This window comes from Anopheles coustani, chromosome 3 (assembly GCF_943734705.1).
Source record: "Anopheles coustani chromosome 3, idAnoCousDA_361_x.2, whole genome shotgun sequence".
NCBI classification, from domain to species: domain Eukaryota; kingdom Metazoa; phylum Arthropoda; class Insecta; order Diptera; family Culicidae; genus Anopheles; species Anopheles coustani.
The window spans coordinates 71025160-71037970 of NC_071288.1; the positions used below are offsets into that span (position 1 = coordinate 71025160).

Sequence of the window (12811 nt, forward strand, 5' to 3'; positions counted from 1 at the left end):
CGGAGTGCGGGTGGGAAATGTGCAAACATTGATTCATAAATTCGCAACCCTTCCTCTACTGGAAAAAAACCCTTTACCGACGGGACCATCATCATTGACGGTCGGTCTTGGATGGGAGATGGGCCGAGTTGTTCGGTGGGATAACACATTTTCGAGAGCATGATACACACCGGCACAGACCTTGGGCTGGGACTCAATCGACAACAATTGTTTACCGGGCGATAATGGAAAGCGTAAACTTTTAACCCAAAGGAGAGCCCGCGGTGTCCTGTTTGGGGGCCGAGTTTTTCTTGCCTTCCACCGTATGTTGCACCACTCCGTAAAGTTAGGGGCGCAAAGAAGTGAGTTATGAAAATACGCGAACACAAACGCTTCCCAATGAACGTCGTTTTTCGGAGGAAAACAAACTCCCAAACACTTCTCGAAATTCTTCTGGTAAGCAAGGGATAGCCAAAGGGTGGTCCGTCCATTTGATACATCCGTGAGCTAACCAGGGTGTAATCTAATTTATGAGGCAAGTAAAAATATGCTATCACCGTGCGAGGGGTTTATTACATTTTGCAGTGTTACATTCAATCATAACTATCGATGTGTGTTCCAAACAATTTGAAGAGTTGTATCAATAAAATTCTTTATTTGACATTTTAGCTCTCAGTCGCAAAATTGGTATTTGCATAGTGCTTGCTTTATGCAACCATTGCATCATTTGGATTATTGATGAATCTCCAAATGGATAAGATTAAAACTCATTTACGTTGATGCGTATGTTCGGCTTTCAAACATTTAAACTCTATTTGATCGATGTATAACGTCTCAATTTTCGTTTATTTTTTAAATATTTATCATCATTTCTTCAAAATGGACGGGAAGTATCTATAGCTTTTACAATATCAAGCTGAATAGATTCACACAATACATAAATTTTACTTTACCTGATTGTAACATATTTTTTTCTAAGTAATTTATAACTGACGAATATTCATCTGCAAAATCTGTAATGGATGTAATCTACATATTTGTTCACGTACGAATTGTATTGTTGGACAAAACTCCTAACTGCTCAGAAATAATTCATGTTGCTTTATATTTGAGCAGTTGGTTATTTTTTCACAAGTATTTGCAATAATATTTTGGAAAAAAGATATTTACTGGTTTTTTATTCTGTTTCCAATTATAAATTCATCTTTCTAAAGAAGAATGATGCTCTTAGAAAATGTAAGGTGATTAAATTCAGCCGAAATGCAAATGCTTAAAAATCTAAAACATTCTGTTTTAATATATAGTATTCTATAACATGTTGTTTATTGTAAACTTAATCCAAAAACAAACATTTTGAACTACATTTTTGTTTTCGTGAAAAACATTTGTCGTTACTTCAAAAATACTTCAGCTGGAAATACATCACCGTGAATATCTTAATAGAGCAACAGTGTTCTTTAGCTGTCGATTCGTAGTCATTGGTCGCCGTTGAGTGAATGTCCCAGCTGTCCGATTGACGGCTTGGTCAGGTCCGGTGTCACTTCCTTCGGGCTGACGGCGGTCAATCAAACCTTTCTGCCTGCTAATTACGGCAACGATACGGTGCTAACTTCCCGCCACGATCGAAAGACCGCGGTTCACACACAAAAAACGAACCAAAATACCCATGACATATTGTCACACATTAGTTCGAAACTTGGCGCGCCGTCTTTCAGCCGACCGGTCCCCGGACTTCCGGGGCTGTCGAATTGATTGCCGAAATATGTCCATCCCCGACGACAAGAATCTGCGGACCCGGGCTCGGTGGTGGCAAATTGATTTAATTGAGGAACATCGGCGACAATTTGCGTCGCCAAATCTCTGGCGGTGTTTCGGCAACGGCACGGCATTCCAACACTTCCAGGCATTGGTTGGTTGCCGAACGGAGGAATCTTGATATGGATTTTCGGTGGATTTTCCTATAATTTTTTTTTCTCGGTTCCACCGACATAACTGCTTCTGCAGGGTCAGTTTTGAAGGGAAAGTGCGTTTGCAGGATGAAGCGAACTAGTCTACCTACGCAAGGCTACCAGCGTTGGAACTAGTGCCGGACCGGATGAACCTTACACCGATCGGATTGAGAAAACATACGACCACCATCGGCCTCGTTCGACAACGAAAACTCCCTCACACTACACGGATCGGTTTGGCCCGGCCGTTGTAAGAGCGCTGTAAAAAGGTAAAAATATTTGCTTATCCATCGAAAGGATCCAAAACCGTTCGAGACATGGTCCGGGCTCGGCCGGTTTGGAATGCTACCCGGGCTTCCCGGTTTGTTTTTTGCGCCCCATTTCTTCAACGTTTCGGCCGCGAAACCGTCGTGAAGAACCCGGGACTGGCGTGAAAGTGTTTATTTGCTTTTCCGTCGAAGCTATTTTGCACTCATCACACTCAATAACGCCGAATGGTACACGAAAAACGGGAAACACAGGAGCAGGACTGTTCCTGGCTTTGGCTATCGGCGGAACATTGTGTTCAGCCTTTGTTGACGTATGAGCTGAGTGTAGCCCTTTTTCCCGATTGTCCGGCCCGATCGAAAGCTGCCTTCCTACGGAAAGGGACGGTGAGTTACGGAGCGTCGATATGTGTCGACGTTCTTTGGAGAATAATTGAAATTTCTACCGAACGCCGGGTTTGTGCCCCGGTAATGCCCTCCTACGGGCCCGCTGTCCATTAATCCCATTTACCGGCAGTTGCCACCGGCTGTCGGTGGGCCGAAGGATCCTTTCCTGTACCGGTTGTCCATGGGGTGGAAAAAAAGGGTTGATTTTTTCCGTTACCCCTACGCCAGGAAGCAATTATTATTACTTGCCCTATCAATTGATTGTTTTCGGTTGTATGTAAAGAGAGTTCGGAGTGGTTTACCTTTTTTTCTCGTCGAGTCTACTGTTGCTGTTTGCCTTTGGTCAACTGGCTACATTTTTTAAATCATTTGTGAGATTTTCCGCTCAGTATATCAGTTATCTTCTTCAGCATGTTCGAATGTTTACTTGTTTGCACAGTTTTTATTAGTGTTGAAGAAGTTCATTGCTTGATCTTCCTTTTTTTCTAAAACTTTATAAATCTACTACCAACATTGTATGCCGGTCATTGAAGCATCCGATTTGCAGAATTTTCAGGGTTGAACATATTCTGAAAACAATGAAACCCACAATTACGAATATTTCGGTAGAGAAAGTGTAAAGTGATCAAGAAGTATACTCTTATACAGGATAATCGTCGTTGACTTTGAGTGATGAAAATAAACATAATAGGAAAAAAGAAATGATAAAAAATTCTAAATAAAGGTAAAGAGAGAAATTATTTTTTACAAAATAAAATATAAAACAATTGATCTGTAAAGCTTTTGTATTTTGCTTGTTTTCCTTAAAAGAATAGTGTAAAATATTTTCCACTGGAGGGAAAATGTTATAAATAGTTATAAAGGTCATACCTTTTTCAGCATTACTAAAACTATCGGCTAATATATTGTAATGTACATGTATTAAATATACATACATTCAAATAGAATGTTTCAATCGATTAGGTATTTGTTGAGTAGCTAAATTAGGACATTCGTCCCCAGTGCGGTGCAATAAACACTCGGGTATAACAGGCAAAACAATTCTGAATTCAAAATACAACCAATTAGACAAACCAAATTGACTAACGGTTTATCGATTGTGAAATAAAGAAGAAAATATTATGTTATTTTCGGATGAATAGAAAATGACGAACTCAAAAACACCGTCTGCGTTTGTGTGTGTTTTATGGAACCCAAAAAATTGTTGGAAGAATGGTGTAACATGTTTTATTTGCAATTTATTTCGAAGTCTTCTTAATCAGACCTGCCATTCTGGTTACATTGCTATGTCACAACTGATCGTTCTAGCTCGATATAAGATTTTCAATGCGTTGCAGTGGTATGTGTGGATTTGTTTTCATTCCTTTTTTGAAACTGTACGTTTTACATATATGTATTTCTGTGTTTTTTCCGTGTTGCTATCTTTAATAGTAATATACTTTTACACTTGTTTAATATTCGAAATCTAGTACGCGCAAGATATCTACCAAATGTATCATGTTTGTTAATTTTCGTCACACCACTTATCAAATCCCCATTTCCAGTCCTGTAACCGATCGTTGCTAATGTATATACCGATGTAAGTTGTATATTATCTAATCAGTCTAGATTAATCACCAAGGGTTTGTTTCTTAAGTTCTGTTCAAAGACTTTTCAAGTAATGTTTTTCATTCATTCCTTCTTTTGATTATCGGTAAGTGGTTGTTTCCATTGGATATCTTCCCATCCGGTGCATTCATGGTGTATTTCAAATTGTATTAACGAAAGTAATGTTCCACTTGCGTTTTGGAAAACTTGTTTATTGTTTTTACCAGTTAAAGTTTACTCGGGAATTTTTGCAATCGAGATTGGTTTTTGTTTGCCTCGAAATTTTATTAATCTCGAAAAATGGAAAAAAATCTAATTTAAACAAATAACAAAATCGGCTATGAATCAAAATATTTTCAACCAGCTTGGAAGGAGTTGTCTTTCATAAAACAATCATTGTTGTTGTCTTTCCCCACGTGAAAGACCGAAAATGAAATAAAAATTAAAATAATTTAAATAAAAACGAAAAAACCAAACAAAGCTTCAGCCCTACAGCGAAGCCGTATTAAACTGCATTTTTTCAACCATTTAAATGTTAAAAGCATTTACTAAAAATAATCAGATTTATTTCCGATTTCGAGAGGCAAAACCTAAAATTTCGCTTGTGAAACCACATGAGATTTTCCGATCTCACGATCATGTCTGCCTGTTTTCTTCAGCTCCGAATAGTCATCTTAAATGTTCTCGTCTTCAATTTACATATAGATGTTTTGCCGGTATAGTAAATTTAGTGAATTGGTAGAGTCATCTTTTTAAATGTTTCTATGTGTGTGTGTGTTTATGTTTTTATTTCTTTTAGTTTTTTCAAGGACACTCGAATCTACGATATGCCGTCCTGCGAGCTCTAATCTTTATCGCAAAATTTTTCATTTTCGAATCAGTTCTTCTGGGTTTCTAAAGTTTAAATATCCACCATACCACTCTGTTGTATGATCGTTTCATCATTATCTCGCTACTTACCTAGCTTCGTGTCGAAGTCTACAATCTCTGTTAAATCCGACGTTAAAAGAGGCTCCGGGGGGTTTCGTGTGTTTTGCTAACCATTCCTATCACTTGCCCTTTCAAAAATAGAACAAAACTCACTCGCAGCCCTCAACAGGGACGTTAATCTTGTCCAAAATTGTTGCGTTCTATTCGACAAACGTCTTCTTGTCCACGTTGTTGTTGTCGTCGTGCAGCGTGCCTGCATTTCCGGCGGGAGAAAATGGGGAAAACTTGTGCTCCTCGTACGCGCTGGCCGGAGGGATGGGGCTGTGGGTGTAGGGGCGAGTGTCCGCCAGCGCCGGCCGTCTACCCACGAGCCAGTCCGGGCTGGGTACACCCTGGCCACCAGGACCACCACCGCCGCCACCCTGGCAGCACACCTCCCCTTCCGTCGGCGAGCCCTTACCCAGCGGATCCATCGGATCGTCCAACCCGAGCGTACTCCGGATGCGTCGATTGATGGCTTCGGCCGTGAGCGTGTAGTTGATCGGTGACAGCAGATGATGTCCGCCACCAATGGGTCCTCCCCCAGCACCCCCTCCACCACCGTACGGATCGAGACCGACCACTCCGAGGCCGCCCGGGCCATCGAGGCCCTCGGAACCCGCCGTCCCGAACGCTCCACGGAGACTCTTCTCGAACGAAAGATATGCATTGTCGTAGTAGTTGGCAGCCGCGGCAGCCGCTGCTGCGGCGGAAAACTTGGCCTTCTTGCCCCCGGGGCCACCCAGGTCCGCGCCGTGTCCGCTGGGGAAGAACCCGGGCAGATCCGAAACGTGGCGATGCGCTCGTTTGCGCGAATAGTCCGCATGGGACAACGGTGGAGCCGCCTGGTGGTGATGATGAGGATGGTGATGATGGTGTTGACCGTGGGGATCAAGGCCGGGTGAAAGTGGGGACGGTGGTTGGCGGAGGTCCAGCGTTTCGGTGTCGGGAAGGGTGGCCGCCCGGAACGCCGATACGAGCTGACTTTCCAGAGCGTCCGGACTGCGTTTCGTGCGGCGAGATAAGAGAATAACAAAGATCGGCACAAACCCATTTAAAAGCCATGACCACTGGATTGAGATTCAAACCGAAAAGGACAAAAAAAACCAATGCTACTAAATCCGGTGGGAAAATTTTCCGATTTATCACACATTTCCGCAGCCCACGATGCCTTCGGTTGGTTTCGACGAACAGTTGCTCAATGGTTAGACATTCGTTGATCGCAGTTACATAACGAAGGGGAAGAACATATATTCGACAACGAGGCGGACAACATTTAACCATCATGCCGATGCACAGGATGCATCGGATAGGATCCATTTACCTGAACCTTCACTTACCTCCCTCCTGTCAGAGAGGGCCTTACTATACTTACTCACGCGGATCATGGGTTTTCGTTTTACCTCTCCTGCTCGATCAAAAACCAAACCCCATTTACATTTCACACCGCGGTATTTCACCTTCTGGTTCTTCCTCATGTTGCTCAGTGAACGGTTGTTCCATTATCGTTGTGCATCTTTGTAGGTTCAGAAAAAGTAACAGGAAACGCAAAAAGCCATCACTCAGTGCATGGTTTCCAATTCTTTGTGCTCAATCAGCTGGTAAGATATCCTTGTTGGGACAATTTAAAAGAAAAGAACAAAGCACAATAATTGATAGTTCACTTGTACAGTGCATATTTTGCTTACCGCACAGGAAAAAATCTGTGAAGTAAATAAAAAAAAAAACAAATTGTGAATAAACTGTTGAAAATTACTAAATTTAACTAATTTCCATAAGTCCCTATAACTTAGATGTAATTAAATTGTTTTCTGCTTACAGCCGATCACATGATCTAATTGATTATTTGAAACAGACGATAAACTGACCTGTTTTTCGTGTTAATAAATAGAAATCGATATGTTTATTTCAATTACTGTTTTCGTTGAATTTCAAAAAAGTATAAGAAAGTGATAGAATCGTTAAAAAAATAATGACAGAGTCTAGAGTAGTTCTCGACTAGATATTTTATAACATGTACATAAACATTTAAACCAAGTTGGTTTAAGGTAGTACGCAGGAATAGGTTGGCTTATTCTACAATTATTTTAGATAATCGTAAACATTGTATATTTTAAGCACATGACGTACAAAGTACATATGTAATTGCGAAAGACCATTAATAGATCTTTGAATTATATCGGTGGCTTATCAAATGATCTTGATATGGTGAAAATACAAAAAATGAAAACCATTTGAAAATAATGATAACACAAATAATAGTAACAAACTCATGATATTTAACTAGATTTTGGAAATCCCATTGAAATTATAATAACAAAAATTATGACCTAACATAATCTTTGTAACAAAGTAAAAAAACGTTGAAGAGTAAACTATTCGCATTATATCCACGATCGAACTTGTATATGTACCTTTTATGATACATTTCATTAACATTACCTCAAACTGGAAAACACAAGTACACTTCTTCTAATAATTTTAGAGTTGATGGTTGCCATATAACAATTACAAATTGGAGATTGTTACACATTTTCCGTCGTAGTCTCTTGTTGAAACTCAACATATTCGCGAAATTATATCAAACGTCGTCACTTATATTTTGTTTATCAATTTGGGTTTTCTTGCGAAAAATTGTTGTATTCTCTGGGTTTCTTGTGTTCTTGTAACTCCCGTCCATCATCTCCCGTCCATCATAAACATCAGGTATATTTCATTCACATCACGAAATTCTTTCACACTTTTAAAAAATTCATTTCATCGTCCTTGTTTCGCAATGTAAACAAATAAATTATTTTGTACAGTTCTTCTCCCTTTCGGAGCACACACATCTGTTGATTGTTCGCTGGTTTTACGAATTTTTTGGCGCCAGAATGTTTTGAAACTTCGCACATAAAACTCACAGCGACAGTACCAATGCGGCCGGTGACGAGACCCACACTGACCAAGGTTCTAGTTCACACCATTCACGGCCCACCCAAAAACTCGGCGAGTGGCTGTCAAACTTCGTGTTCCCAACCGGCACGGATCGGGTCGAGTTTCCCCTGACGGAAGGCACCGGACGCGCATGCCAATCATGAGTGTTTCCTGCTGGAGAAAAGGGACCGTTCTTCACCGGGAAACCCGAACTGGAGCCCGGCTTCGACTTTAGCACAGCAGAACACTGCCCATGTTGGTGCAACACCCCTCGAGCCACCCCGGAGTCGGATCCAAACAAAACAAACACTGCCACGTGCGGTGCAGGGCTTAAGGATGCACCGGCCCCGGGAGGGCAAGAAAAAAACAACAAACGAAACCGACCGGACGAAAGTCAGCAGTGATCAAGCGCAAATGCATCTCCTCCTATCGGAGATACGTTCGGTTTTTGTCACATAGTGTCGGGCTCGTTTGGGCACCACCTTCTGGCCAAGCGAGACCGTCTATAGCCATATATATAAAATTATGCACATTTATTGTTATTATTCGCTGCAATATATTTATGTGCACATAGAGCATAGAACTGCCGGCAGACGAACCCAATGGAGATAAGAGGCCGACTACCACTATGAAGAAAGAACAAAAATGGGGCGTATCTCTGGTGGTATCACGACAAACACGGTAATTAAAAACATTCAGCAATTGTCTGGTTGTCTTGTTTAGTAACACAAATAAAAAAGGATTCCATACCATCCAATAAGCATAGCGACAGAAATAATAACTATTACCCCAGTTATAAATTTTCTGTAAGCATGATTTTCGATGCAAATCTAAAGAAAGTTCTTTCATATTGAGTTAAGGAAATCTAAAGGTTTTACTACTGCTGTGTAACAAATTTGTATTACCTTACAGAGCATTATATAAATGCATAACCGTTGAGTTTTATCTCCCATAAAAACTTAAATCTAGTGTGAAGTAAAATGTTAGTTTACAATTTCAAAATGATAACAGGTAATGTTTTGACGGCGGAAATCGAAGGGAAACAAGATACTTTTAATTACGGAAGAAAACTGTTTCCAAACTAAATCAACTAACAAAGCTTAATAAGTTGGATAACAAATCGGTTGTAATCGGTTTACTGAATTGCCAGGATTCCTTCTTCAACAATTTGTACTCACAAAGTTCTCCATTTCGAACTGGTAATGAAGGTATTTTGGAGCTCAAGGTAGCAAAGTCACTTCTCTTATTGTAGGCCAAATTGCTGGTAACTTCTCACAAATCATCGGTTTGTTAGATTTTGCGACTTCCTTCAGATTGTGTCCCGGCATCAGAATTCCGTAAATTTAAAAGCAGAAGATCGCACACAACTTACTTTGGAATGGATATTTGAATCCTTGCTATAAACACTCGTGGCACCGTCAATGTTCTCACGTTTAATTTCTTTCGTATTTTCCACAAAACTAAGTTGCTAAACTCAAATTAAGTTACTTTACACAGTTTTTGATTTATTGTTGTTATTACCTTTTGCACCAACTCCATCACTGATAATCCTTCCAAAAACCTTCCAAAAACCTTCCAAAAATCCGAACAACACCTTCATCCAGATACCTGTTACAACATTCTGGGGATGAAACGAATGTCCATTAGAGGATGCTTACCTAAGGTTGCGTGACTCTAATCGTCTCGACTCGGACTGAAGCCACGGAGCCGCTAGTCGAAAACCACCGGAACGCTGCGAGAAGCGACAAGGTTTAAGCCAGATGCTGGGGTTGATTCGGTAGCCGAAATCTGTACGGGACTGAGGCCTGGAAATCCGCTCGAAAGCACCGCCTAACGGAGACTGAATGCGCAGCCGGTGGGCCTCGTTTTATAGTCGCTTCACTTTGGGGGACCAGCTCCGTACGGTCGTTTGAACCAATTGCCACGATCACCACCGTCAATGGCCGTCCGGCGGTACGCAATATCCTCCCGGTCGCCCCGACTGTGGCCGATTTGTCGATTTAGTTTTTTTTCGCTGTTTAACGGCACCATTCGCGGATCGTTAAGGGTAATTGAAAAATATACACATGATAATACGCACGCACACACACACCGCAAGTACCACATTACATTCGGTTAAATCGGATTCTCTCCTCCCCCGGAGGGAGGGGGGAGGTGGAGGCTCTGGTGGTAAGTTGACTCGCTATTTGTTGCTGCAGCCGCGGTCATTCAAATCATGGGGTGGGTGTGACGAAATGATGGATTATTGTGATGAGTACAATTGTCATCCACCTTCTGATTTACTTAATTGAGTCATCGGAACGCCAGTGCTGCTTAAAGCTGATTCATAAGTTGGCCAAATTCTAAAACCAATACTAGATTGATTAAAAATAATTTCTTTGTATACTTTTCTAGCTAATTTAGAGCCACGTTATATGCGTATACTTTTTCTACTGTGTTATGGTTACTAGTTATTTTAAAACTTCAAAGGTACCGATTTACTTCTTTTAAAAATGTTTTGATATCACATTCTAACATTAAAACATCTTTTTGTTTTGGTTTGATTGTAGATATTTTGACCATCTTAGTCATTCGTCTCTGTTCCAGGCAACCGCAGAATAAAATAATTTAAAAAAAATGAAATTTTATAGAATAGCCTCCATTCAGTAGGAATTGATTTCATATTTTAAAGCAAGCAATATGTTTCCGTAAAAGTGGCTAAATGGATCATTTTAAAATTAAACTTTTTGAAAAAGCTTTAAATTTCAAAAAAGGTATTAGTTATAAACATTTTTTCTATAATTTCAGTGAATAACGTGTAATCATCAGTTGGAGTACAGTAAATAGTAAGTTTCATTATAAAGGTTTGTAAAATTTAAAAATAATGTATAGCTATATGTAAATAATACGTAATGAAATAATACAAACGTTGTATAATAATTGAAGATTATTCAAATTTAACGATATACGTCTTTTATGTTGGTAAAACCAGTCTTGTCCGTTAGATCGACCCATTATACAAAAAGTGATTTTCCAACTAAAAATCTTTTGCCTAAGGTAAAACAAGTTTATTACTGTAAAAAAGAGCACATTATTGCGAGATCTTTGAATAACTTTGAATTTTCATCGTCCATTACGAAAACCGCACCAACAGAATTAAATTGTTAAACATCACATACGGTCTACGTTTTACTTTTATACATGAACTAAAAATAAAAACAACAACATAAAAATGACCTAAAAAGTGCACTTGTTTTGTTCGCCACTGTATCGTTTCATGGTGAGAACAATGGTGTCAAATGTCAACACACAAACCGCAATGCAGCACCGTTTAACTACGCGTAGCGACCGGAACAAGCCGGCAGCCGGTAACGGCCCGATCATAGCAACCCATAGCGTTTATCCTATTGACGTAACTTTTCGCTTTCGCCGGCCCCAAACCTCCCCCCGATCCCTGCTTTGGATGCAAGGAGTAATGAATCGCACCACGCGCGCTTCTGTCGCTAACCGAGTTTGACAGTTGGAACCGGAGTGCATCCCGGCGAATGGTGCACTTTCTAAGCAACCCTTTCATTCCCCCGCGGCGGAAAGGGAAATGCCAACCGGAAGCATGACAGGGGGAGGGTTGAGAGCCAGTCAAAACAAAAATAAGTAAACACCGGTCCTATCCTAATCGGAACCGTTCGAAAAGCCGTCCGACGCCGATGGGGGTTGGGAAGCTAATGAAAGTGAAAACAAAAGGCTTCTACCAAGTCGTGGTAGTAGTGGAGGACTTTTCATTTTCTTTCTTCTTTTTTTACTTTTCCTGTGGTCTGAAGCCTACCGGAGGGAAAAATGCCGGCAAGCTGTCTAACTCTAGCGTGGAGGTATTTCGACCGCCCCAACGCCATCACCACGGCTTGGCGGGTGCCTAGCAACGACTCCGGACCCGGTTTGATCGAAAAACGCAAAACCTGCAATTCGGCCTCGGCAGGAGTCGGGCACTTTGCAGCCGGGCAGGACGGCGTTAGTTCCACTTGAGAGGTGCGAAAGTGAGAATGGTCCGCTCGGAACACACCGGAGGCAAATACACCGCAGGCAGGTGCACACCGTACTGAAGCATCGTCGAAGTTCGTGTATCGCGATACGGAAGTTGAATACCGCTGTGTGATACGGTTCCGGATCGGTGGCCACAATGGATGACCGCACGATTGACACCATTTTCGCCGGCTCGATGGAGAACCTGCCGCCGGTTAGCTCGAAAATTGTGCGCATCTTCACCAGCTCGACGTTCACAGGTACTTGAGCGGTTACGTAATCCTGGTGTTGGCCCAGCTCAAGGACTCCCAGGGTGACGATCGTATTTGCTTCGTTTGATGCTCTCCATACCCTAATTTTTTGTCAAATGCATCGTTTGCGTAGATACGACGATGGAACGAAACAATCTAATGGCCAAGTGTTACCCGCGGATTAAGGATTACTGTCGGGAGAAGCATGGACTGGAATTTCAGGTAAGTTCTGATGCGCAATAGAATTATTTACACCAGACATTTTCAATAGCTGCAATTGGACGTCCTTCATGATGTCATCGTTACATAAAGCTTTCACAAAACTGCTCGTAAAAGTGAATCCTCCGACGCAAAATGAGCCATATCGATTCCAGAGATTCCCCTACACCACTCTTCCAATGTCCTATCACCGTCAGTCCAAACAAAGAACAACAAGTCACAGCCGCGTGTGTGTTGATTGGCAGGCTGATGTCTAGCAACAACATAACAATCCCCAAGTAGGCGACGAACC

At 41.3% G+C, this 12811-nt stretch overlaps 2 protein-coding genes across 2 annotated transcripts in view; one reads left to right on the forward strand and one right to left on the reverse strand.

The window, feature by feature from the left end:
• Positions 1 to 3797: 3797 nt before the first annotated feature.
• LOC131266263 (ras/Rap GTPase-activating protein SynGAP-like) lies at positions 3798 to 6216 on the reverse strand (the record flags this gene model as incomplete). Its single annotated transcript, XM_058268706.1, has 1 exon — positions 3798 to 6216. A coding segment is annotated over one exon (918 nt), but the record flags the coding sequence as incomplete, so codon positions are not given.
• Positions 6217 to 12206: 5990 nt separating this feature from the next.
• LOC131266270 (NACHT and WD repeat domain-containing protein 2) overlaps positions 12207 to 12811 on the forward strand; it is a 7925-nt gene continuing 7320 nt past the window's right edge. The window contains exons 1-2 of the mRNA XM_058268718.1: positions 12207 to 12309; positions 12434 to 12522. Coding sequence (XP_058124701.1) covers positions 12207 to 12309; positions 12434 to 12522 — 192 coding nt within the window. The remainder of the gene's footprint in view (positions 12310 to 12433; positions 12523 to 12811) is intronic.